The sequence below is a fragment of the Acromyrmex echinatior genome, chromosome 1, assembly GCF_024713525.1.
Source record: "Acromyrmex echinatior isolate Ae372 chromosome 1, ASM2471352v2, whole genome shotgun sequence".
NCBI lineage: Eukaryota > Metazoa > Arthropoda > Insecta > Hymenoptera > Formicidae > Acromyrmex > Acromyrmex echinatior.
The window spans coordinates 26176708-26204522 of record NC_141852.1 but is presented as its reverse complement, the minus strand read 5'-3'; the positions used below and the strand labels follow the sequence as shown (position 1 = coordinate 26204522).

Here is a 27815-nt window from a genome sequence, read left to right as displayed (position 1 = left end):
TTACATCAATAACAATTTGTTTTATTATTACTATAAGGATTTCTCGTTACAATGAGCATAAGTATAAAATAATTTTATTTGTCGTCACTTTCAAAGAAGAACAACAGCACGTGTATAGGACGGTTTTCAACTTGTAGTTATCCTGCTTAACGGACCGTTATAAGTAAGACGAGATAATCAATTTGATCAAAAAATCGCGTTTTCAACATTTGGGGTCAAGAATTCTTTAATGTTCATATAAGATATTGGGAAAATACAATTTCAGTAAATGTAATAATATTTCTTTGTAATAATTAAATAATTAATATGAAGATTATTTTTCCCTTCCAGTGATACCGGAAATGAAACTCACAATATCGATTTTATATAAATTTCGTTTTGAATAGCACGTTCATACATGTTATTAAAATGTTATCAAACATTTCAATTGCAAAGTAAAATGAAATTAATTAATTCTATAAAAAATAAAAGTTTCGTAATCTGTAAAAGTAATTTTCGTACTAAACCCCATTATTGCATTTTATTTAGTATTTATACAGACAGCTCGCGATTTTAACATCGGCAAATATATCCAATCGATTGCGCGTAATGACAATAAAATTATGTTTATTGTCACAAATAAACTCACGTTTTTTTTTCATACTTGCGGAATTAGCCGAGTTATTGCTATGCACAATATTGCTCTATAATATATTAGGTGTTGGAATTAATTCGTAGCGTTTTACAAGTGATGGGAAGTACTTTCATTAATGTATTTTTTAATGCTCATGTGAAATAAATAACATTCTTTCATTAAAAACGCTACGAATTAATTCCAACACCTAATAAATATCCATCATAAAAACAAAAAACATGTTTACAATTTAAAAAGAATATAAATAAGACTAGATTCCATTAGAGATGATATTTCGACGATTCGCTTAGAAAAGTATGACGGTATCGTTATAATTAAATCTCACTCTGATACCATCCCAAATGCAACGCAGTCCAATATTGTCTAAAAATGAATTATCACTGCACAATTCTAATTCCAATATGGCGAAAGCAAAATCACTCTTTGGTTAATCAATTCTCTATCGTGATTTTATGTACATTCCAGTCTCTCATCTTTGGCACTAAGCTATGATCGAGTTTATACCTTATTTTCGTGAGATACGTCATGACACGTTGTGTCTAAAATTTATTTTTATCACAATAATAATAAATATATTTTATCATAAAATAAATACAGAAATTTAATAAAGGTAATTAGCTTTTCCATACAACTTTGTATATATATATCTATCCAAAGTTTCGAAAGGCGATTTTTAAATGCTTTAAAACATGGATTTAAAAACATCTTTAATTATCATTTAAATATCAAATTTTTTGTTAAATTTCTCAATGCAGACAATATCCAGATAATATCTCGTAAAAAAAAGAAATGAACAATCAAAGAGCAATATGAATTGCATCATGTCATGACTTTCGTTTGTCGCGAATACTATGCCTCACGTTAGGGGTAAAGTCCGATGATCCTCCACAAAGCTATTCGGTACATCCAGCAAATTGCCACGAGGAAGCGGCGAGGGAACGAGAGTGGTATCACCGTCAACTTCAACATCAGCTACGTCGTTTTCTATAGCAACGGCAGCACCAGTACTACAACCGCTCAATTCGCGTACATTACCGGGTAAATAGTCTTTCCAACTTCTGAACAGGTATCTAGTAAATTTTCTGAGTTGTCGGAATTTGCAGTAAGTAGCGCCTTCTGCAGATTCCAATTGTTGCGTCTGAATAAGGAAACCTTTTTCCTTGAAGGTCTGCTCCAATTTTTCGCGCTGCAGAGATTTTCTGGTTTTTCTCTTTCGCCGGCCATCATCCTGACCGGTTGGACTTCTCTGACATACCGTCGGCGGTTGAATCCTCTCACCGGCAGCATTGAGAAAGGCTCCGGCGGCGGAAGTGGTTCCAGATTGGCCCGCTGGTTGCTGAAGAGCCTCTCTGGGAAAGAACTCGTAACCACGCATACTCTTATCACCAGTACCACTGTAATAACGGAAATTGCCACCTGAATCTACAGAAAGACTTTTCTTCTCTTGTAAACTAGGTTTGGCGCCACCGGTAAATTTGAATTTACATATGCTCACTTCTGTCGCTGGATTATTGTTGTTTTCAGTTGGCATCGGTGGTATAAATATAGCGGAACGCTTCCGTTTAGTTGGTTGACTCTGTTGCTGATTTAAGGGTGCATTTCTCTTCGGTCTGGGCGAAGTAGATGTAGCAATCGACACCGGTATCGTCTGAGCTATAGGTAGTGCCGATACTTGGGCCGCATTTTTCGTCTCCATCATTGAATATATCGATTTTGGCACAATTTTTTGTTCTCTCGGTGGTTGATCCGTTGTCGACGATGGGCTCTTGTCATTTTGGGCGACTTTTTGATAATATAGTAACTGGGACTGCAACGCCATTGGATGAATAAACACACCAGCATTCGGCCAGTACACGAAGCCAGAGTTATGACCGACCATAGGATCAATCACATTGTTATTATGATTGACAAAACTGTTCGATCGATGACCAACTGATTCCGAATAATTCACCGGTTCTGACAGAAAGCTCGTCCCTAAACACTCTACTTCTTCACCATCGCTAGACGTTTCACTTTTCACCTGGCCAGACTCGTATACATTCCCATGTTTCCGCAGTAAACGTATCTTCAGCTGGTTGAGATCTCTAATGCAAAGATTCAGTGGCTCATCTTGCTCCCGCGAATTCTCAGATAACACAAAGTTCCTCCGGGTTTCCTGCGTCAGCCGTTTTTCCAACAAACTGCTGATCCTGTTTTGGACATCGGTCCTTTGAAAAGGTACTTGAGGCGACACACGCTCCTGCTTATCACGAGGCGACAGTCTCTTCTCCTCATGACCAGGCGTGCCCGGCAATATCGTACCATAATTTTTGTAAATCAAATGACATATGTCAGCCTTCTTCGGTTTCCGGCCACGTCTAGGTTTGCTATTATCGAGAGTGATTTCACCCATGTACGGTAGATCGGAATATTTCATGGGAGGCCTGCTAGACGTTTGCGTCTGTTGGATATGATGACTGGGATAAGTTGTATTGCAAGTCTGCGACGACACAGATGTAATGACGGATCTTCTAGTACTCGCGGTGACTTGATTATGGCCGAGGGTCGTTGGACATTGAGGCGGTGCGATCTGCGGACAGAGCTCCTGCTGCATCGCCGCGATTCGCTGCAGCCAACCATGAACGTCGGCGACGGGACTTGGGGTAGACGTCGAGTTGGTCGGCGCTGGACTGGACGCTGTTGGCTCAATGATGCGTGGCGGTGACAAATTCAGATTTTCCTGAGCCAGTGATGCTTCGTAGTGATCCAAATATTCCGGCGGCAATGCTTGGTGATGGAATTTAAGTTTCCATCGCGATTTTCTACGTCCACGACTGGAATATACGAAAATTCATATTTGATAATACTTAGACTAATAGACCACGCATTTTTCCATTATAAAACACTTCTGTGACAAGTTATACCGACAGAAAATCGAACAGAGCATCGAGAAAATTGCAAGGAATAATTATTCTTTTTGTAATTATATTAACTTGTCCATTAAAGTAAAAGAAAAGAAATAAAGAATGCAAGAATGCTTTTATTGCCGGTCTCAAACTAATATTGCATTCGATATATATTATGTTAATACGTTATTTAGGAAAAAAAGTATTTCAACTAGCATGCAATCGTGGCTATCATATCGGTGATATCTCTTTCATTAACACCGGTGACTGCATTCCGAGCCACACCTTAGCGTTTTGTGCCGCGCGATACAGCGCCTTAGCTTTTATGCAGAGAGCGTGTGTCGCGCTTCTTCTTCTCTAGTCGCGACCGAGTCGTTTAATGAAATTCAATAATAACGGTAATCGGCTATCTCGCGACGCGCATTTCGCTGACGTATATCTACAAATTTTTTTTCTTTGCGTACTCGTACAGGCGCGCGCATCACTTTAGAAGACTCGCTCGGCACGAACCAGTTTCCTGGCGCCTATCTTTCTTGTCGACGATCGCACTTAAAGCACTTTCCTGGACATCGGCCGGTTTTACGTTAAAGACGTCGTTAGAGGCTTGACAAAAAAGACAAGAGATAGCCCGAGTCGTTGCCGCGGATCGCGCTACCTGACAATGTAAACCGTCGCGAGACACACTCATCACGCTCTTCAAATGCGTGCTACAAGATTTATCTAAGTTACTAAAATGACAAAAGCATTTTGATGAAAGTAGTATATGCATAAAAGTGCTGTGTTTACTTTGCTCTCGTTGCAAAACCATTTAATTTAAATAGATTAATATGAAATTCGTAAATCTGAGAAAATATACAAATACGTTTTATACGGCGTAAATAAACTTCGAATACTGATACTATTTAATTATTGATAGAATGTTGCGTATAAATCGAAGAAAGATAGATAGATCACCTAGTTCGTCCTCGACTGTTAGAATCTGGACCAGTTAATGCTAGATTTTCCTCCAGTGTTTGAATTTGATTACCACCTTGCTGTCCATGCTTGCTGTCCATTGAACCCGCCACATTGCCTACGTCCACTTGCGAGCTATTAAAAGCAACAAAAAAGAGACTTTTATTCATCAGCGCTTCTAGCAGTTTTGATATATCCTTTTTTCTAATTTCCAATTGAGGCAGACAGCGCACTGGTCTATCATGCCAGAGGTCCCGGGCTCGATCCCGGTAGGTGCCAAAATATTTACACTCGTGTCTCTTCTCGAAAAAGGCCGGCAACCTCCCGAGAATATCCTTGCTCACAGAATTGCCCACAGGAACCACCTTTCACCATTCGGAACCGGCATTAAAATTGTAAGTCTCATATGTTCGTGGCAATTAAATAATCAGCGTGCGCTCCACAAATATGAGAGAGATGTAACACAGAGGTCCAATGTAAGAAGAAGAAGAATTTCCAATTGCGGAAAAAAGATATGATAGGTATATTCAAAATTATATCCGAATAATAAACGAAGAAAGTTATGTCATTTAATGTGCTTGATTTGTGTCGACAATCGATATAAAAGAAAGATTTTGCTGGTGTCATATCATTATAGATTCAATATAAAAATAATCAAATTTTGTTATCATCATTAATTGCTTTATATTGTCTGATTTTTATAAAAAAAAAATCTTTCGTCGAGAAAAAAATTTACAAAAAAAACACAGGTTTTTTTCTATTAAAATACATTCAATTTGCTGTTACAATGAAATCTATCACTAGGAAATATATTTTTACAGCAAAAAATAATTCGTGCAGTTTCAACAAAATTATTATCACAATTTATTTATTTATTGATACTAATTTTCAAATAAAACTAGTATTCATAAATCCGTTTGTCGCGCACCGCGTCGTTCGTAGTAATTAATATAAAATTACTTGAAGAGATTTGCGATTCACCTCAACGTGCTAGTATCGCGACTTCGCTCTTCTTCCTCCTGAGGCTCCTGTTTGACGGCCATGTGGATCAGAGGCGATAGCGGGCAACGTAAATGTACCGAGTGGTGCAAATGATGCTGCAAACCAGCGCCGTCGGTGAGACTACTGTCTATGCCAATAGACTGCGTACGCGGCACGACTTCCTCGGTCTGCATAGTGCCCCCTGAAAATTTAACATTATAGATTAAACATTATAAATTACTATTACAAAATTGATTCTTTCTCATACATGTATCGGTATTTCTTAAAATTGTATCTCGAAATGTAACCGCAAAAGTCTACCATTAACGATTGAGGAGAGGTCTGGGAAATCCTGCATAATCTTATTAACTGACGGCAAACGCTAATTCAATTTTTATTGAAAGGTTAAGACATTAAAACAACATTGTGTGCAACTGTATTTAATTACGATGATAATCGAAGGAATTTATGTTTTGAAAGCTGTTTACTATAATTTGACTCGAGTTTTAAAAACCGCGGTTCAAGTATTCATTTAATTAATCATTAGTTATTAGACAGCCATAACATTCTCGATTAATTAAAAAAAAAAAAGAACAAGGTCCGCTACGCAAACAGCTTCTACTTTCTTATTTCGGCGTTCGCAAGAACCGCGCGAAAGGTCGCGCGTAGGCCGTCGTGGAAGCCGGAGATCGTTGCCGGTGTGCGCGAGGGAATTGTAGAATATTCGTAACCACTGTATTAACGAGCGGATTAATGTCGTGCGCAGCGTGGCGAGTTGTGTTGCGTGGATTTGACGGGCGTGAGAAATGGCAGAAATTAAACGAATGTCTGAACGCGCAAATGGATAAACGATCAAGCGCACCTATTGCCATCGTTGCACCATTCAGCAAACCGCGTAGGCGACCGCGTGTCCGTTCAAGGATTCGAAATCGCACAATAGTGAACTGCAAAAACCATATGTTACACGAGAGAGATCCGCTTAGTGGAAATGTTTCGCGAGACAGCTCGCATTAAGTATTTAATTGGCAACAATCATCTGTCGCACATGAGTAATTTATCATCGAATTCTAAAGCCAAACTAAAGCTTGTGCTGTTTTTGTTTGTTTTTTTTTTTTTTTTTTTTTTTACAATCACAACAATGTCATTTGCTGATATTTTCAAAATATCAATATAATCAGACGCAGATATTATTCCTTATGTTAAAACAATTTTTTTATATTATATTATGTAAGAAGTTATAAGTAAAAAATGTAAAATGAGCTTATAGATACTACTATTTTTATTACAGGAAAATTTAATGAAGGATCAACGAAGCAAAGATGTCAGCGACCGGCGCGATGATGTCGGAAAACAACGCGCAGAAAGAGACTAAAACGGAGAAAAGAGACGCACAGAAGACGAAGAAGCGTATTACATACTGTGACTTTGCGCAGCACCGTTGGATAAAAATATTCCTGCGCGAAAATAGAACCGGCAACACTCCGGCACAGCCCACCGAACACCCGCAATTCCTGAGCCATACTTGGCCTAGTCGATCGGGTTTCAACGCCTTACGAGAATCCGCTTAGGTATGCATTGGCTGTCATTTAGTTACTTCGGGATAAGATATCGATACAAAGCTAAGGTCTCAAAAACAACCGGAAACACACGCAATCGAGACATATGTATTTGGATACTCTCTGTAATCACAACGTCAAATGTATTAATTTAATTGCGTGGATATTAAAACAGTATTTTAGAATAAAGTTCCAGCGAAAGTAGAGATATAGAAATAACAAATACATCATTGAGATAAAAGATCTATTCTTCTACGTATAAATTAAGTATAAGATTCAAAAAACTCAATAGAGATCGTAATTAAATTAAACATTTGAAGCTTGAAATTTAATCTCTTTACGTTTACTGATATATCCAATAAATAGAAAAATTAAAATTTACAAATCCAAAGGAAGATTCTTTGGAAAATAAAGTCTAAATGTCTTAGGTTTTCGAAATACTGTTATTTGAACTTTTAATGATTTTAAAATGTAAAAAGTTTCACGTAAAAGTGAATTAAATAGTGAGATTAGCAGAAGATATTAATATTGATATGTGCGGGAGGTGGCTCGTTTTCAATGAAGACCAGTTATAGAATGATGCAGGCAGGCGCGTAACTACAATTTATTTTTTGGCTATTTTTAGGGTTTGGCGTAGCGCCACTATTTTCGGTTCTCTCAAATTTCTCACTCCATATTTAGGATTATGGCTGATGGTATCGCGCCACACTAGGCATTTATGATTGCTGAAGCGTATACATTATACCACTGCATATTTAATTTTATTCAAAATGTTAATCAGATTAAAAGATAATAAATGACGACCTCGCTCTAAAAAATTATAGACATTACAAACTCCAGCTGTTTATAAAAGGTATTTCAAGAATCTAGCACAGATTCAATCTATATTTTCCCTTTTATAACTAGATGTTTGCAATAGATAAGAAAGTAGAGTGCAGTTATGATTGTATTTTTTTCTCATTTCTCCAATAATATTGCCATTAATATTATGTTGAACTTTACTTATTCATAGGCAACAAGTGGACGAATCGAAGCGGACGTTTGTTCCGCGGGAAAACATGTGGTCTTCCGCACTATTGGCAGAAGTGCAACTAGGTTAAAAACGGAAAGTCAGCCACCGTGCTCGGGAACATGTCAAGGTGATGCAACGGCCAGAAAAAAAGGAATCCTTCAAAAAGATTTCGTTCTTACGCGCGACCAACCAATCGTCCAAATTCTTAAAGTCACAGACCAATTGCTCACCTATTGCGACCTACTAAGACAAACCGTGATCCATTGGCTTGATTACGACGCCGCTGTGGATTCGTAATTACGCATAAACACCCGCGCAAACAGCACAGCGTAGCGACAGTATCCCACGTGGAGAACAGTAACTCATTGTGAGGCTGTTCGAAGAGACGAGAGTGAGATGTTCGATCGAGAAACGGTCTTATTTTCTGTCGGTTACCTTTTTGCCGATATTCAAATAATGCAGCCGGTGATTTTAGATTTACTTTAAATAAAACACGTAGAATATCGATGATTTCACATAATACTACCGTTTGATTCTATTTCAAAAAGTATCCACGGTCATCCAAAAACACGCTGTCAGAAATGTGTTAATTAAAAATCGCTTTAGTCCGGATCTACAGTAGGTGTTTTAAGTCTTAAGCCGTAAGAAATTGATCGACTACAATCGAATGCGAGGAGAATAATTAATTGTGATTCGTCTATTCCTTATAGCTTAAGGCTTAAAAATCTATTATAGATCCAGCTCGTTCAATATCGAACACTGCTGATTACCTGTGACGGGAAAGTTGCTTTCCGGCAACATGAACGTATCGTTCTTAATGAATCCTCTTCTTGAAAAACTGTAACCGGCAACTGATTTCGTGCGCCGCAGACGTTTTTACGTTACTCAAACGATTTTTATACACGATCAACCTTCCGTCAAATGAATGACACTAATCATTATTGAATACGATTGATCGCATAAATCACAGACCGCGATTAATCACTTTTGCCCGTTCAATGCACCGTGTACGATCGCCCGTACAATCTGCTCTGCTTTGCGTGATCTCTTGGATCAAGTACAGCGATATCTCGAAAGATATGTACTTCAAAGGAAAAAGTAGAAGATATAAAAGGAGAAAGAAAACGCGAGCGCGTGAATAAAAACTTGTACCTAGATAAAAAAAGAGGAACTATAAAGATCACAGGAAAAATAGAAATAGGAGTGGCAAGTAAATAGGAGAAAGAAAAGGAGCAGAGAAGAAAATGGTATTGACAGAATACCGGAGCGGAGTGTTTTGAAGCACTTTTGGCACTGTTACGAGCGAGAATGAAGTGGACAAGCAACAACTCCACCGAGAGCAACGTCTACACCTCCATCGAAAGAAGAGGACGGGGGGCGAAACGTCGACAACGACGACGACGACGACGACGACGACGACGAAGAAGACGACAACCGCGACAACGACCAACCCTCTGCGGGCCAAGAAGAGCGAACGGAGGCGCGGGCGTATATTCTCGATTTGGGCGGATGGAAATCTGAGATTGCTCCATATTGGGCTGTGCGCCACGGATGTGCTCTGTAATAGCAGAGCCTGACTTCTTCCCTCTCTTTCCCGCCCCTTGGTCTCTCTCTTCTTCTTCCTTCCCTTCTTCTACTACTATTGCTACTTCTTCTTCCTCTTCTTCTTCTTCTTCTTCTTCTTCTTCTTCTTCTTCTTCTCCTCCCTCTTTCCCGTTCTCACTTTAATATATAAATGTGTGTATACATGCGCGAACGACTGTTTCTATCTTTTTCGCTCCATTTTCTCTTTCTTATTCCTCCTCTTTCTCCCCTCTCTCTACGTGATGAGACCAACGAGGGTATATTTAACCCCGCGAACCGCCAACGAGAAATCAAGCCGCGCAAAAGTCACTTCTCTTGTACTTGGTGTCCTTCTCTTTTTATTCCTCGTTTCTCGTTCTGACTACTTGTGAAACGAATAATCGAAAAAAACCTCTCTCACTAAAGTCTCTCTTCTCATTTTAGAAATTTTTCCGTTTAGTTAATACACTTAAGATAATGTGGTTTCATAGAATTAATTGACATATTACATTAAAAAAATTAAATGAAAAAAAAGTTTCATTTTGACTTCGATGGACTGATGTTCCATGTCTGTCTCTCCCCGTCCGTTAGAATGGCCCTAAATTAAATTTCGCTTAAAGCTAATACGTTGCAGACGATATAAATGATAACGGTTCCATTAAGTATTATTAGACAAGTGACGTTACAAATTGAAGATGTCAATGTCACGATTTTTCTTCTCAATGAATTTGATGTGTACATCGCAACCATTGTAATCGTGAATGATAACGATGTAATAATAATACGATTATTCTGTATACTCTTACACGGAGTATATTATTCTCCGTTTTGACTGAAATAGAATTGAAATAAATAACTCCATTAACCGAGGTACGAGTAAAAAATCGCTTTCAAGATATTCAACCAACTGCATCGAATCGCTTATCGCACGTGCATTCCGAATAACAGCCGGTAAGAGCGATGCATCGACATTCACGCGGCCAATGGCACCAAATCGATAAGTGAGCTAACGAAGAAACGGCGTAATCCGGCATAACGCGTTATCTCTTGGTTAATGAGCCTTAAAGGCTTCTCTCTGTTGCCGGAGGAAGCTTCAGGTTTCCCACAGTGGCAGGCCGGATGACGCCTGGTATTCTGGGGACTCCTCCGTGCACTCCGTTCATCTCGTAATGCACGTAATTTATTGCGTGTCTGCATTGCCGAGTGGTAATCGCATTTCAACCGCCGAATCATTGCCATATACATCCCGATGCGATTTAATGCGACTCGAAGGAAGTGTACTGCAGTCTGGGACTTCAAGCGCGCAGACCTTATTAATGAGATTGTTAAAAGTGGAGCGAAAAGTTGACAGGAGGCTATTTAGCCTCGGAAACTTTCCCGGAACTGTTTGCACGTTTCTTTTTTTTAATGCATATACGCTTTTAAAGATTTAAATTATCATCATTTTACAAGCTAATTGATCGCAAGTTAAATAAATTTATATACGAAAAACATGGTTCGATTCTTTTCTCATATTAAAATTATGTAAGCATTAATAATAACATACTCTGAAATAGAGGAAAAGTAATTTTAAATATAATTTTAAATTAAAATATTATTTGTGCGTTGAACAACCGTTGTATATTATAGGAAAAAATATTGCTATGTCGTAAAAATGATAACATAGTCGTGCAATATAGATCGCACGGTCCGATCGCTAGGATTTAACGGTATTCCACGAACGTGCCGGATAAAATGCTCGAGCTGGCGGAACGCGGAGTTGAAAGTAGCTGTTGACATATCGCTGCGAGGTATTGGGACACATCGGGCAAGTAGGCGGGGTGGTTTAACCTATACGGGATATAATATACGCCTCCACGGGATCGACGCCGGAGATGACAGTCGTATAAAATATCAACGCGTCGTCCACGCAGAGAGAGAATCCCTATACAATGGCCCCGTACTCGCAGCGGCTCTGTTTGTCTGCCATTTAAAACTTAATGTTTGTACATTGAGTTTTGTATCGGTTTGCATATAATCATCAACGGTGCAAATGCCAGTTGTGCGCCTTGCATAACGCGACCTAGATACGCCTGGGAACAGCCACCTGATTCCTGAACGACGACGTGCGAGAGGAAGTACGCTCGACAACGCTGACGAAATGTGGCTGCCGCGCGTGGGTGACAATTTTGGTGCTGAGCCTTAGTTACCGTAGACGTTAAGAGCAAACGTCATCGATTGTAAGTTTGTAGCGGATTCGAAATATGGAAGGTCGCGATTCTGTATTCTCGAGAATATACATAACGATTAATCCTTGATGTTCGATCGTATGTGGAATATTCTCGTGATGGTAAAATCACAGTATAATCGAGAATACATTCATTATATCAACACTTATGGCTCTTGACCACTGATCTTCAGATTGATGACGTCAGAAAACGAGAGAAAACCAAAAATTCTTGCAAATTATACTGAAATAGAAATATTGTTTAATAAAACGATATTTACATTTGATGAAGTAATGCACTTGTAAAGTATACTGAAAACCTTACTTTTATTTTGAAATAAAATAAAGTCACATTTATCTCAATTTGACAGCTGTCGTATTGCTCGTTTTGTTTTTTTTTTTGGGTTAAGTATAATTCAATTTTAAATATATGATTATTTATCGGTCGATATACCAAAAGACAAGGAAGGATTTTGATGTATTTTACAAATATATGCTATTGGTTGCAAGTGTCGTTTTATTAAAAAAATACATTTTTTTAGCTAGTTTGCAAGAATTTTTTAAATGTATTTTTCCGATCGCTTTTCACGTTAGGAGTGAATATAAGAGCTTTAACAAATTTGAGAAAGAAGCAAAGTCGCAATTTCACCGAACGCTTGAAAATGTCCGGCAATAATGACTTTCCCGGTTTAACCAAACTTCATCCACTTCAAAATTCATTCTACAGTAACTTGCATCGTTAACATCGTTGCTTTTATGGAGTCGTTAATCACTGTCGTTGCGCCGGTAGTAGGCGATAAATAATTACAAAATACGCAGCTCGATCTCGCTGCATAATGAGAGAGCTCTGACACCTGTGAGAGCGTTCGTTGTGAGACGTTGTTCGCTTTCGAAATATGAATGCGAAGTAATGTGATTCAGCTAAAAGTGAAGACTAGTGCAATCCTCGTGAGGGCATTTGAAGAAGAGAAAACGAGAAAGATTTCTCGAAGCGATGATGGGCCACCTTAATCCAATTGGATCGCCCACATGGTAGAAATCTGAAAAGAGACATATAAGGCTATCCGCTGATACCGTTAAATTGCCTAATATTCTTTTCCACAAGAATTATTTGATATACGTTGCCTTTAATTCGGGAATAGATCAACTTACAAGTAGTTCCGTGGGCGTATTTCATCGAGAAAAAGAGCGATGCGTTTAAATCCATTATACTGAACGTCTATCTTTTCCTATTGATTAAGAATTAATAAACGCAAAGTCACTTCAGTGACATGTGTTTTCATATCTCATGCCAACCTAATATCTCCGTAATACAAATACGTGAACCAATCTTTTTCTTAACAAAAATATCGACATATACGTTCATAGATTTTAATCTAATTAATATAATGTAAAAATAGTTAATTAGATTTAATATAAGAAATTAGAAAATATAGTAAATATAAATAAAAATATAAGTGAATATTAGTATATTAAATATAAAAAAAATAAAAAAGATTTTTTTTTTAAAGAACATCACTAAAAGTGAAAACAGAAAGTAGAAAAATATTATATTTTTTGAATTAATTTCAAATGAAAGCTATAATAAAACTTTAATTCAAATCTTACTCTGCTGATTGTGAATATAAACACAATTTTCGAAATTAAATCCAAAGAGAGCAACACATTTTTTTTACATTTTCGTTGACAAAAAGTTGCCTCCAAATTGATTGTGGAAATTACAGAATAAAAGGATATCTAACGAAATATCCTACATAAATTAAAATTCTTCATGACACCTGGCAGTTGTTTCGCAACATCACCTGTATGCAATGAGCGCACGATACAGGCGAGCAGAAGAAATTATCCGTGCGAGTCAAAGATGCTACGCAATCGCGTGCATGTATAATGAGAATGTGGCGCCTTTCGCACGTTGCATATTTTCCTAGCTTGCAGATCCGAGAGCAAGTAAAAAAGAAGATCGTTAATTGAAAGCGAATCTGATAATAATCTTGCCTCAGAGAAATGCCCGCAAGAAGCAGTTTAGCAAACGCAACTCGTATGTATGTACATACATATATACATATGTCTCTCTCTCTCTCTCTCTCTCTCTCTCTCTCTCTCTCTCTCCCTTCTCTCGTCAAACGCCTCTCTCTCTCTAGAACTTTGATTGGTCGATCAAGGATCGACCAGATAGTCGTAAAACTTTTCTCAACTAGTGAGTTCGAATATGAAACAGCTTTGATGTAATGGAGAATACACTCCCTATATATCTTGTTATCACCATTACTACGCATTCGCCAATCGTGATTGGCAGTACATTACTTCTAAGATGTGAAAATTCTTTCCTCTTATTGCTCAATCTTAAATTCCCTCCTTAGATAATTCTACCTATAGCTCAATTATAATGTTTGATAAAAAAAATACCTTACACAGTTTTAATGTAAACTTGGATGAAAATTTATTCTTAAGAACAATTTCAGACATTTAAAATTTAATTAATTTTGAAGTAATGTGAGTCCTGTTACAGATAATTGCAACATAAAAGGCAACGTTACTTGTGAGATAAACTTAATCTTTCATTAAACGTATGAATATTCTGTAAGTCTAATCGCGATCAATTAGTAATTCACAACAATTCATTTATGATTTAATGTATGATTTAATTACTCGCGTGATCGCACTTATAGGTAACATACAGCAATCGCGATTGGTAGTTTCGCCGATGTGAAAATTCTCCCACTTGGCGACGAAGTCCTCCTCTCTTTCGTTTCGTCGCGCGTATGGCGATCCCCTCTTTCCTCGTGTCTGCTCGAGATCGAACAGAAAACCCTCCTCCGATTGCCATATTCGAGAAAATATGGCTGTCTGGATCGTTAACCGATTGGATCGTGTTCGACTGCGCCATCGTGTCTGATGCAACGTTCTGATCAATCACAGAGATATCAGATTTAATAAATTCCTCCTACGGACAAAAGTGTCTTGGAGCACGCGTTCGATGAAAATATCGCTTCCTGTCGATCATCGCTGCAGTCATTAGCCGATTATTAATGGCTGAGTATCGGCCGTATATCGGTTAACCAAGGCATTACAACATTACAGACAGAACGCGCGCTAGATTTTATATTTAGGATGTAACTCTAGAACTACTGAATTAGGTTGGAACGAAAATATCTGCACCCACGCCGATGACGCTCTTCGGTCTTCGTGTTTTATATTTATTTAATACTGTGAATTCTCTCTCTCTCTCTCTCTCTCTCTCTCTTACCCGTCTTAGTGTACACGCTCGCATTGGAACGTTACATAAGAAATAAAAACCAGAATCGTTTGTCTGCACTGTTGCTATCGAAAAAGTAGACTGTTTTTTTTTATAACATGAAATAATTGCAGTAGCAGATTCTAAGTTCACGTATTACAAAGTAAAGACAAGAGAAAGAGAGAGAGAGAGAGAGGGGGGAGGGGGGAGGGAGAGGCAGATTAATGACTCGCCAGTATAATTACGAATTCCACATTCTGGTAAGACGTTTTGGCGATAAGCAAATAAGCTCGGCTCTCTTAATTAAAAATGATGGAATGGAAGCTTAAAGACAAGCGCGCGGATAAACGTGCACCAATGTCATCGATCATCGGATCTGTAAATGACTTTCGACGCTCTCGCCGTATCTCATTATTTTGTACTCGAAGACGAAGCCCGTTTGGGAAGAACGTTCGCAATTAGCGACGGCATTGCGGACAAGGGGCGAATTGGTTGTATCATTAATCAAAACGAGAGGCAGAAAACAATTTGGGGACGGCCACCAAGCGCTTATCGAATTATTAACCGAATTATTGTCCATCAAAATTGTGTGCCGCTTGCGTGAAAACCAGGAGAGGATCAATTAATATCACAAGCTATCTGGGTACAGTGATATTGTCGATATTGGCGACGGATGAAATAATTGTTACGATTAAACGTCACAATTTCTTCCTGTACATGGTCTGTCGTTTAACCAGCCGAAACGACTTTACGTAACTGCGAATCGAGGTGAGGCGAGGCGAAGCGAGGCGAGTCGACGTTACGTTTTCGACGAGACATTGGGAAAGAGGAAGTTCCCTGGTTCCCAATTCGACAATGACCAACTGATTTTTCTCCCACGATGACTAATGAGCCGACGTAGTATCGTATTCGCCCACCCGCGGTCGATACGCCGTCATTTTTCAAATCGTGTAAAGATATCAAATATCACACTCTCGTGGTACTTTCTATGGTCACATGTTATTTTCAGAGCAAATTAATTTTAAACTGAACTATTGTTTCCCGATCGAAGGTATTATATTTTTCTAAGTTTCCATAAAAAATATTGGGTCATCTAAAAAGTATTCGCGGTTTTTAGATGACCCAATATATATATATATAATATATTAAGTATTTTCTGATGATGATACATTTAAACGCGTACAACTTTCGAATTACGAAATTGATTTGCATTGAAACATTGTGCGGGCCGGCGGTATTTTCAAGATCTTACAAGTAAAGATAGTGGATACGCGATCATTGTAAATCGATTTCCATGCGTAATAATCCGATAAAATTATATACCGGCTATATGCACATTCCGTTTGGCTCGACATGTTTTCCATAAAACTGTTGGGACAAAATCGGGCGTTGTCTCAGGCCAATTCGCGAACTTGCCTATTCTATTTCCAAATTGACCACACCTGTTTTAGCTTTATTTTCGGGAGCAAACCCGTCGTGTTGTCCACGTAGACGTAACAAGATACCGTTCGCGTCTACAAAGTGAGAGACTAATTGGTTATTTTCTATCGAAGAGGATTCCGCTTAAAAATTATAAAAAAATGATACGACATATTCTTTGTCGTATACATATTATACGATTTATAATAATTCGATATAAAATAATTGTTATTATAATAATATTATTAAAAGTTGAACGTTACATAGTGACGATCGGTAGACGGAGACGGAACGCTTATTGAAGATATAAATTGTAATTGTGCTTATTAAATAGATTGTTTCGCAAAGTCAATTAAATTGTAGATATAAAAAGCGATATCGTATATATTTAAGATTGGAGATGTTTTTCTATTGCGTGTTTCTTGCTTAGATAAGGAGAAACAAGAAAAATCGGATCGTCTTTGTTCTTGTTTTACTTATTCATAAAAAAATAATTTTTTAATTATATATATCCAAATCAAAAGGCTTCTCTTTAACATATATTTATTTAGAGACTTTTGTTTGCAGACATTTCGTCATCTATCTTTGTATATTGCAATTTCAAATTGTAATACTTGCAAATATATTGAGAAATAGCTTGTTTATTTATATAATGATCAATCGTCTTTGGAAACATGTCTACGACAATTCGAGATGTAATGTTATATCCTTCCAACACCAACAATAAACCAAAATAAACTTGCATTATCTAAGCGTCTCGTCTCCGTCTACCGATCGTCACTATCTCTACGTAACTTTTAATAATACTATTCTAATAACAATTATTTTACATATCGAATTATTATAAATCGTATAATATGTATATATTTCTAATTATTAATTTTTCCAATATGAAAATATAACGTTAATATGATAATCTCAAAGTTAATATGACATTTATCAATTTTTCAGATATCGATTTAATGTTTTCCCTTGTACATTTATTGATTCCTTGTAAGTGTGATAAATTTTCTTCTAAATATTTAAATGTTTTTTCAAATTATTACGTTACACTGCTATGTTTACGATGGAAAAGCTCGTTTTCGATATTCACTCTTTTCGACAGATTGCAGAACGCTATAGTGGCGGAATTACATCCTGACGGTGCAGAAGAACGAATTGATACGAGTGGTCGAGCCTGTTGCTAGTCCATATACGGATCTGAGTGCTAAAATGAATTACCCGAGCCGATGCGAGACCCGCCTTCGAAAGACACTGGATGAACTGGTCCCATTGAGGGGGAGCCACTTCTCGTCTTGCTTCGCTGAACTCCCGTATCTTTTTCGCGTTCATTCATCAGATATCAATATGCCGAATTCTTCAAAATTTTCACAGATTTCATAATTTTCAAGCCACACGCGTAATCAGGCATTTTCAAGCTTGCATGATTTGTCATTCACGCTGTTTACATTAATAAATAAATAAATAAAAATATTTTTGTTTATACATATATAATACATATAAGAAAAAGTGTATGAAAAAAGTATAGTCATTTAATTTGATCATTAAAAGAAATGGCAATTTGCTCCGCTCTTAAGCCACATCTGATAACTTTCTCCACTTTACGTTACATTAAATCTGGTGGAATCATCGTAATTCCCATCGCGTTATTTCTTAACGGAAACAAATTCACGATGAAATACAGCACAACTTTCCTTATCTATGATGCGACGTTTTCACGCTTGGATCATAAGTTTAGAACGACTCGGTTGAATGTCCGGCTAAATGATCGAGCGATCTCACGAGCGAACGTTGATTTTGTTTAAACTAAAGTAGAATTCTCTTTAGACTGAGAAAAGAGTTAGGAGAAAGGTAAATCGTAAAATGTATATCGCGTTATGCGTTTCCTGTACCGTACATTGCAAGAAATCGACGTGGCAAAATCGCCCGTAATTCCACCCACGTGGTCTATGTACATCGCACGAACTATTCATCAAACCGATCTGGTACTTAGGTCTCGCCCAAGGATCGGCTGGCCGAGATAAATGCTAGAGAGAAAACGATCCGATATGAATACCTGCGTTACATGCCGGCGCGTAAGCGGCCCTTACTCCTTATAAAGACGAGCCTTCGAGCGAGGAATAACGACCAGACGGATGGATCGAGATCCGATATAAAATCGGGTCCGCGATCGAGTATTTATGCTATGTCTCGTGGTACACCACATCATATACATCCTCGCCATCCCGAAAAAGGGACCGCGATGATTTTATCTGTCGCATTGATCGCTGCCCGATTTGATGCAGAGTGCAGTTTTTTGAAAAGTTTCTCGGCAGGAAAAAATGTGTAGAAAAATTTGAAAAATATAGGCTAAAAGATATGAGGTCTACGAGGCTATTCATATTAAATTATTGAAGAAATTTTCTTTTACAAATTTCTTATTACGAAATGTATCATAAAGACTATGTTAGTAGTTGAGTAGTTAAAAGATTTTAAAAAATTGCTGATGGAGTCTAGTTTAGGTTTGATTTTGTTTACTATAATATTTTTTTTAATCGTTTCGCAGAATATGAAAAGTTAAATAGAACCAACAGTGAGCTTCATCGTGAGGCGCTATAGATTGTGCGAGCCAATTGCCCAGTCACGCCGATGCGTCGGCCCTTTGTAAAGCTGAGCCATTGTTTGCACGGAAGATACGCGAATAAAATCGGAAGGCGAGACACAAGCCGCGTGATCATGTTGCGAGAAACGGCTACGTGAATGAAGCCCCCATTCATACGGGTCCGCTCTCCTCAACCTTCTCGCCATCGTTCACCACAGACGCTTGCACGGAGTACGAACGGAACACGGGCGACAAGAGACTACGCACACGCGTACGATATACGCACGTATACACGTACGTATCGTGTCGTGTATAAATGTCGCCGCACACGTGATTGCCTTTGTCGATCGTCTGTCGAAGACGCTGATCGCCATCGGTTTCGCAGTGAACACTTTATTTTCCACCTTTTTTGCGCTGCTTCACAATAATTCGAATTAAGCAAAAAGCAAACATAAATATTGACAATTATTTAGTAATTATAAATTTTAATATTCCTTGTTTTAGTGACAAATATGAAATACATATCTTAATTGCTAAAAGACGGATAGAAATAAGTTTTCAAATAATATTTCAATAAAATGTTGACTTTTATTATGCTGTTATAAAATCTGTCTTTTATATAGGTATGATTTTGTGAGGGAAATATATTTATTACTATTATTATTTATAACTTTCTAATAATTGTTATAATATTTATGTTTATTTTTCATTATTTTGAAAGTACAATGTAAAATATGATTTTGCTGTTTTTAATTATACAATATAAATTTATAAATTTTTTATGGTTTATTTTAAACAGTTTCTTGGTAAACGCAAGAAAGGCAGTCTTAATTGCGGAACTTATTCTCCTTTTGTTTTTAGTTTCAGAATGTGCACAGCTAACACACACAAATTCGCGTTGCTGAAAGACGAAGATTCTATTTTTTCATTTTCTGCGAAAAGACGTCAATACCGTACATTCAAACTTGCTAGGTAAGAGGATTTCAATATAAGAAGACTAAGAATGGTTTGTAGCTAAATCTGATGTCGAGGAAAAATACACATCATACTTTTGCAGCTAATCTTGCCAATGGAATACGCCAAATGTAACAAATAAGACATTTCTCTCTTTATTTTCCGGTAAGAAGTTCTATCGCTACAAATTTAAGAAATAATAATATTCTTGCTTGAGAAATATTTTTAGCGTATCAAACATAGTTATTTTATTTTTTTTCTCTTGTATGTTTTTTATACGTTTCTAAAGAACCGGCAAAAGAACAGGATTAATGATATCATTTCTTAATTGTCTTGCATTATTACTATCAATTAAGTTGTAATGTAAATTTTTTTCGTGATGTTTACATAAAACACATTCGATATATAATTAGCTATATAGTATCACATACAATTAGCTATTTAATTTTGAAACTTTGTAATAAAATAATAATATCGTACAATAATAATATCGCATACTACATCTCCACTATCATGGCAGTCATGATGCAATTCTTGTAGAATACATGGAAACGGTCAGCCACGAGAGAAAAAAGTCTCATTCATCGAAGGATTTCCGTTGCAGTCTCGTCACGCGCAACATAGGTCTAGAATCGCTGGAGAATTTCAAATATAGCAAAAAGCTAGCCGGAAAGCATCCGAATGGGCAATAAGAAGACTCGTTCTTTCACGGGAGGAATAGCGCCAGCAAAATGGCATCGTTTCAAATTAGGCTGTGTTGCGATTTGCCATTTACGGTTTGAATTTACTACGTATATACTAAACTACGTTTCAATAAATTTTTAATCTTCATCTATCACGAAAACATTCAGATATTACATACAATTTATGACAACTAAAAAAAAAAATCAATTCGAGAATCCTCTATTAAAATTAATTAATCTAGTATTTACTGTTTTACTGATTTTTATGTTAAATAAATAAAATTTAATTCGTAAAATTAATTATAATTGTAAATACGTTGAAAATAAAATGGTATATTCGACGTTATGCGGCCGACTTTCATATCTTCAGTCACATATTATTTATATCTTAAAACATATGATCCGCTACTTAATTAATATGCACTTTGTACGTCCTCCTGCTGTTAAAGTGCATAAATTAACAAGTTTATTTGAAATCGCGCGGGCAATCATGGACCATGCCTGATTTATCAGCACCAATTATCCCGAGCTGTTCCTTCATCCTGCTTTTGAAACATTATACTTTCTAAAGCGATCAATATTCGACCGCACGTCCAGAAGATCTATAGATTATTCTTGCGATTTACAAATTATTTCTCGTATCATATATTGCGACCTAATTATTGCTTTGTTAATTCATATTTATTCGAGTAACTTAATTAATCGCGATGATCATGCGACACAAAATATTGTACATACTTTTAAAAGAGAAATACATGATTCAGCAGAGTTTATATCTTTTTTTTCTTTTGTTTATAATATTGAAATTTCTTGCATTGTTTATCATTATTGTAAAAGAGAAAGTTTGTGTTATGCTTTAAATTCATTCTTATGAATTAATTAAGGAAATTAATACGATTTTGATAGAAACATACCATAAAATAAAAATTACATTCTGATGAATACACATTTAACATCTATCTATATTCAATGAATTAATGCAAGTCGAATGCACAGACGTTTTACAAGATTTTACAGACTTTAAATTTCACATATTTCAATATATATATATATATATATAATTCTTCATTTTTTAATAAATTTTTATCTAATATTATGTATTTTCTAAATTCTTTCGAGTAAATCTCATTTAGAGAGTACATCCTTATTATATTGTATGTACATCCTTATTGCAGAATTTTCTCACGACGCGTCATCTTTGTCAAGTATCTTCGTTCAAGTCATTACGAAGTCAGGCTACATCGAACGACACTTTAGGCTCATTACATTGGCGTGTCCACTTGTCATTTGGATCATCGTAAATCTTTGAAGCGCAGTATCACGTTGCGTGTTCGTATATTTATACATATAATTTTTAGGGGACGCGTTGCGCGTGTCGGACGGAGGCGATCTCGGAACAGGCAATCAGCGCGAAATCGATTTAAACAATCTCGTGCCTCTTAGGTGTTTACGCGCGCGCGAGCGAGACCATAATCAATTCTCATTTATGCGCACGCTTCAGCGTTCGGGATCATCGTTTTAAGAAAGCGGTCATAAATTATCCAGGGACTTGGACATGTCCTGTATGTCGTAAATTTCCAGCCACGAGCGTCTCTCGAAGAAACGAATCACGCTTTCGAGAGATGACGGGAAGCAACGAATGAGGATGCAATGATAATCGACCACCCACGTACAGAAATTAGAATATATCCGGGTTAATTTATGGAAGAGTACGTTTTAAAACGCGTTATTAAGTGTTCCTCGAGAAGTCCAAGAAAGAAGATATTTACATTGAATCGTATTCAAACAGTTATCAAGTATACCGCACGTGAAAAATTGAGATGACTCAGAATGGGCGATTTTTAAATTAAGCCTTGATCCATGAGAGACTAAAATAAATAAAGATAAAATAGAAACGTTTAATCTTTAGTATCTCTAACATTAATCAATATTATGACTTTTATTTAATACTGTGATTTATTATATTATATTTCTATAAATCCACATAAATGCGATATAAATCAAGACTCGAGAAAGGAGAGGAGGAGGAGACGTATAAAACCCTCAAACGAGACTCAAATTGTCAATGTAGACCGTCACGATTGTAGCGTTGAATGAATCTTCATTTATAACGCAATCTTAATCTCAATCTTCAATCTCTAACACGGACTTCGTTTACGATTATCGAGACGACTCATATCGCACATCCAGTAACGACGTCGTGCATCGATGCAGTAAAAAAAAGTGAGCGATTTCGCCGGTGCCACTTTTCCTCTCCTCTTGAAATGACTTCATTCGCGATTCCAAGGACTTCGCCGCGAGAAGGAAGCAAAAACCAGGTAGTAATCGCGATGAGGAATGCGCGGTAAGGTCGAAATAATAGTCGACGACGACGACGACGACGACGACGACGGTGCACGTTAATGCGAATAAGTATGTAACTGCGGAGAAGCCGGACACTCTGCAACGTTCAAGCGAGTTCCCCTTGGAGAGACGAACGCGCGCGTTAAAAGATTATGCTAATGCCCACGGTCGAGAGATCGCTATCCGCGATGCTTAACCCAAAGACCTCATCGTCGACTCTCGACTGCAGTCTCTGGACAGACGGACGCTGGCAAGACGGCGCGCGCGTTAAATTCCTACGGGTTATTTCTGCACGATTATGAGCGTCGCTTCGTCCCGTGGACGTGACGTTACGACCGGGCCCCCTTGCGATTAATTGCGAATTGCGACGTTGCACGAATGCGAGTTTCCATTTTCGAAGCGAATAAGCCCCGATCTTGACCTTCCACCCGACGCTCTCGACGGCTGTTCCTTTGTTAGGCTGCAATCTGTCGTCGTGCAGCGAATGCATACAAGATGATCCACGCGCGTGGATCGTGCACAATAATGAGCGAATTTATTTATCATTCGAAACGAAATAATTTTATTCCTCTGCTTCCGTAATTATGCAGAAGCGCGATGAAAAAGATATATATAAAAAAAAGAATTGTGTGTACCGGATTGTGTGTACGTGAAAGAAACCTTCATCACCTTTTTCTCTATTTATGAATCTTTTATTTATGAATTAATTACAAAAATGTTTAATATAAAAATCGGTAATTTGAGATATATTTATGTATTGCATAACGATTCAATTTTGTCGAAGGGAATTTTCGTTGAAATAATTCGAGGATATATTTCTCAATAGCGGATGTCACCGAGGATGTCTTTGTTTCCCCGCGTCTCGGTGCAATGCAATTAAAGAACGTGACGCGTTCGATTAGACTGCCGACAGGCAATTTTTTGAAAGTCGAGCCGTTTTTGCGTAACGTCGATCGTTCGTGATAAACGGCGCACGAACGCGCCGCCGTCTGCAATGATCTTTTCCAGGGATCGTAAATTACTGGCGGCCATTATCATTCCGTTCGCGGTTATACGGGAATACGAGAGCGAGATACACAGCGGCGTCGGCCGATACTTGCGCATCCATTGTACGTATTAGTCTTGATGACATAATAAGCGTCTACAGACTCAATCGAATTCTTGCCCGCGATAATGACAAATGTCTTCATTGCTGACTCATAAAATGCTCTGCAGAGCCACGTCGATTCAAGACTCAACATTTCCAAGTATAAATATGAGATCAAATCCCATACAGCAGAGAATTTCGCAGCAATATCGCTACAAAATCTCTGCAATATTGCTGCAAATTTTCTGCTGTAGAGGAACTATTAATAATAGTTGACCAGCATGTCGTTTTATTACTCGAAGAGTGATAATTCAAGTATCATTTATTCTCCAAATAAATTAATGGACGCGATGAATAATTTGGGAGGCTGTGATGTATCTTTTTGGCTAGGAACATTTCAGCGTTCGTGCGATGCCGAACGCGATTAAATTTCGTGGAACAAGATATGACTCAGTGACTTTAACGACGCGTTTCTCATCGCAATGGCAATGGACGGGAAATTAATATCTCCTTATGTAGAGAACGCGTATTTTTAAAGCGCGCGCGGTTTCGCTTAATCGCGCAAGTATCAAGAAGGGAAACGACATTTATTATATTAATAAGCAGGAGCACTTACCATCGGGTAGAAATCCATAACGAGTCGCGTCAAGGTATTCCTTGGCTGCAAACGGAGCTGCCGCTCGTCCGTGTCTCGCTGTCCCTCAACGTTCGGTTTGACCGTCGACGCGCCGCGTCGCGCAAACTCGACGTCGCGACGCGCCACACGACGCGCGCGTACACTCTCTCGAGAGGTTTGCTCTTCCTCGCGGTCGGTCCATCCGACGCACGTCGAGCACAAGAATCTTCCACGAAGATCTTCCACAAGTGAATCGTAATTGCGCCTAGCCGGCTCCTACATAGATATCGATGAATCGCGCGCCGTTAATTAATTCGCGACTGATTATAATTTGCTTTACACTCTGCACTCTCGCGAGTTTCCCGCACGACACCTCCTTCCACACTACGAGACAGACGTTCGTCTCAATAAGTTACATTCTCTTGAAAAAAAGGATAATTTTCACTGATCCTAATTCGTCGCGTCGCTGAGAATGCTGCGTTCCGACAGCGCGCGTATATTTGAAAACGTACTCGTGCGCGACGACGCGACGCGACGCCGACGCCGACGAGTCGGATGCGTCGGATGTTCACGTATGTTCATAAATACCTTCAATCGCGCGCAGTCGCAGTCGGCTCGAGGTTGACGATCGCGCGCGTTACCGACGATACCTCGATATCGGTTCGAAGATGACACGTAATCGCTCGTAATCGAGGACGCGTGTATTTACGATCGAAGACGACGCGGTTAACGCTCATGTGCCGATGAGAACGACGACGACGATCGACGACGACGTATCTCGCGGCACGCGCGTAAGCGAAACACGGACGTGCCAAGCGCGCGGCTGAGCCGATGCGTCGCGTGAACGTAATACGAGTATATTCGGCCGTCTTCGCTGGCTTTCGGACCTAGTCGGCGCGGCGCGTCGCGTCGCGTCGCGTCGCATCGCGTCGCATCGCGTCGCGTCGCGTCGCGTTGCGTCTCGTTCGGTTCGGTTCGGTTCGGTGTTGGTCCAGTGCGCGGGCGGATGCGGCCGACCACAAATCGGAAAGATGTATTTTACGGCGAGAGCTGAGTCGTCTCGCATGTAACATGGTTGATGCTGTCATGATTTATGCGGATCTCCTGCGCCCCGCATCAGTTCGGGACATTTTCGTTTTGGCTCTTGATAGGCAGAGTTAATGTTGAAAAATTAAATTGTCTAATCAATTGAGGAATAGGCTTTTAAAATGAGTTTTATCCAAATTAGTAATTTTGAAAAGGAGAAAGAAAGAAACTATGTATATGAAAGAATTAAAACTTTACAGGAAATAACAATATGCCAATTAGTAGGATGTGAAATATTAAATAAAATTGCTAAACAATTGCTAAAAATGTTAAACAAATGCATTTTGTTAGTCTCTAGTTAAAAAACGTAACGCACTTCGAAATGTCTATGCTTTTTTCAGCATATAAATTAATGATGAAAAAATGCTTTCTGAACATCTCTGATAATGAGTAGCTATTATATTAAGTCTTTCAATACTGAATATTAGGCCGTATCACCTCTAACTAAAAAAATGGAATTTTGGACAAAACGCATTTTGAAAGTCTGCTCCTCAATTATTGATATAAAAGATAATCACATTGTCACTCACACAGTTTTGCCTGTAACATTTTATTAATAAATATTTACTAAACATCTAACACTTTTTTATTTTCTTATCTTTGTGCGTACATACTTTGCTGAATTAAAAAAATTATAAATAACGCTTAATAATAAAAATAACAATGACATACAAAATATCTCACATTGTTACGCGTGATTTTTATTTTTTTTTTTAAATATAATTTTAATAAAACTTGAGAAAGAAGTGAATTTTTCAATCATACGTCACGTCTAAAAAAAAAATGCATATATCATCGAATCTGTGAAAACTGCAATCACTAAGCCACAAACAGTAGTACTTTACGCAACTTTTTGTGGGCTATTAGCCGCTGCATTCGTCCGGTTCTCCAGACGCGTTTCGCAAAGCTGCTCGATAATGAGTTAATCGGCGTGCTGTTGGTCGTCGCTCGATACGTAGCATAAATCAGTAAGGCTGCAATTATATCTCTTGAATGTAGCAATGACGTGCAGCAGTGATCGTTAATACCGCGGCTTCCTGAGACACAACCTACTTTCGATTCATGGATAATGTAATCAAATATATGATTGATTGCAAAAGAGTTACTATGCACACCGCGCCCAATCCGGTCGCCAAACTGCTCACCTGTTCTTACTTCTTTCACGGTTCTCTGATACTTTGTAATATCTAATAACGATTTTTCGAATCATAAAGCAATCCACAACCACTAGATTCAAAGAGAGAGAGATACGGTTTTATATAAAATATAATCAAATTACGTACAGAAAACGAAAATTCATTGTCGCAACATATTTCAGAATATTGTAATAAATTTTGTTAATTGTACGAGCAACGAAAAAACTGGTTGATTTTATTGTTTTTATTTATACTAAACGATTTATACTAAAAATGATTTTTAATAGATTATTTCATTATGTTAACAAATACGTTCTCATTTCGTTTTATCAAAAAAGTGAAGATTTCCTTAAAGTAAAGTTTTCATATAGATTTGCAAAAACAGAATTTGCTAGGATTGCGTTATCTTGCTACAGTAAAAAGTTAAAAATTAGGTTTAACAAAAATGTCATGTTTCCACAAACAACTTTATTCAACGAGATTTTTCTATTTTATCGACAAAACAGGTTTCGTTGTAATATTAGATAATTATTTATAACAAAGTTGCTCGCTTTCACATTGAATATAGTAGAATTTCACACTCCGAATGTAGTAGTAGTGATAGTTTTTTACAACAAATTTTTTGCGAAAGTACTTACATTATAATAGATTTGAAGATTGATAAACTGATTAATTATGCTGGTTTTATTGTACATATGTATAGAAGTTTCTTGATAAAAAATCAGTAGTCTAAAAAATAAGCAATTTCGACATCTTGCAAATGCGCATGATTACTATTGATTTCATAGTGAAATCTAACAGAGAAATCTTATTTACTGGCAATAATCAGTCAGATATAAAATAGAAAAGTAAAATGTAAGTACTTGTTGAAAATAAGTGAAATG

General features: G+C 37.7%; 1 protein-coding gene and 1 long non-coding RNA gene across 6 annotated transcripts; one reads left to right on the top strand and one right to left on the bottom strand.

The window, feature by feature from the left end:
• On the bottom strand, positions 1–26548 carry LOC105144118 (hypothetical protein). Of its 2 annotated transcripts, none has more exons than XM_011052814.2 (4): positions 24710–26548; positions 5455–5656; positions 4474–4608; positions 1–3447 (listed from the first exon to the last, which is right to left on the bottom strand). In XM_011052814.2, the coding sequence occupies exons 2-4, from the start codon at positions 5646–5648 to the stop codon at positions 1491–1493; spliced, it is 2286 nt and encodes a 761-aa protein (XP_011051116.1). In that variant the 5' UTR covers positions 5649–5656; positions 24710–26548; the 3' UTR covers positions 1–1490. The 2 variants fall into 2 exon arrangements, with proteins under 2 accessions (XP_011051116.1, XP_011051115.1); XM_011052813.2 differs by lacking the exon at positions 24710–26548 and adding an exon at positions 8793–9355.
• Positions 6510–24703, top strand: LOC105144116 (uncharacterized). 4 transcript variants are annotated; one of them, XR_015546219.1, is made up of 5 exons: positions 6510–7022; positions 8023–8149; positions 17397–17438; positions 17551–19320; positions 19888–24703. It is a non-coding gene; the product is annotated as an uncharacterized LOC105144116 (long non-coding RNA). The 4 variants fall into 4 exon arrangements; XR_015546220.1 differs by having other exon boundaries at positions 17397–19320; positions 19888–19998; positions 20084–24703; XR_015546221.1 differs by having other exon boundaries at positions 17397–19320; positions 19888–20145; positions 20521–24703.
• Positions 26549–27815: the final 1267 nt, after the last annotated feature.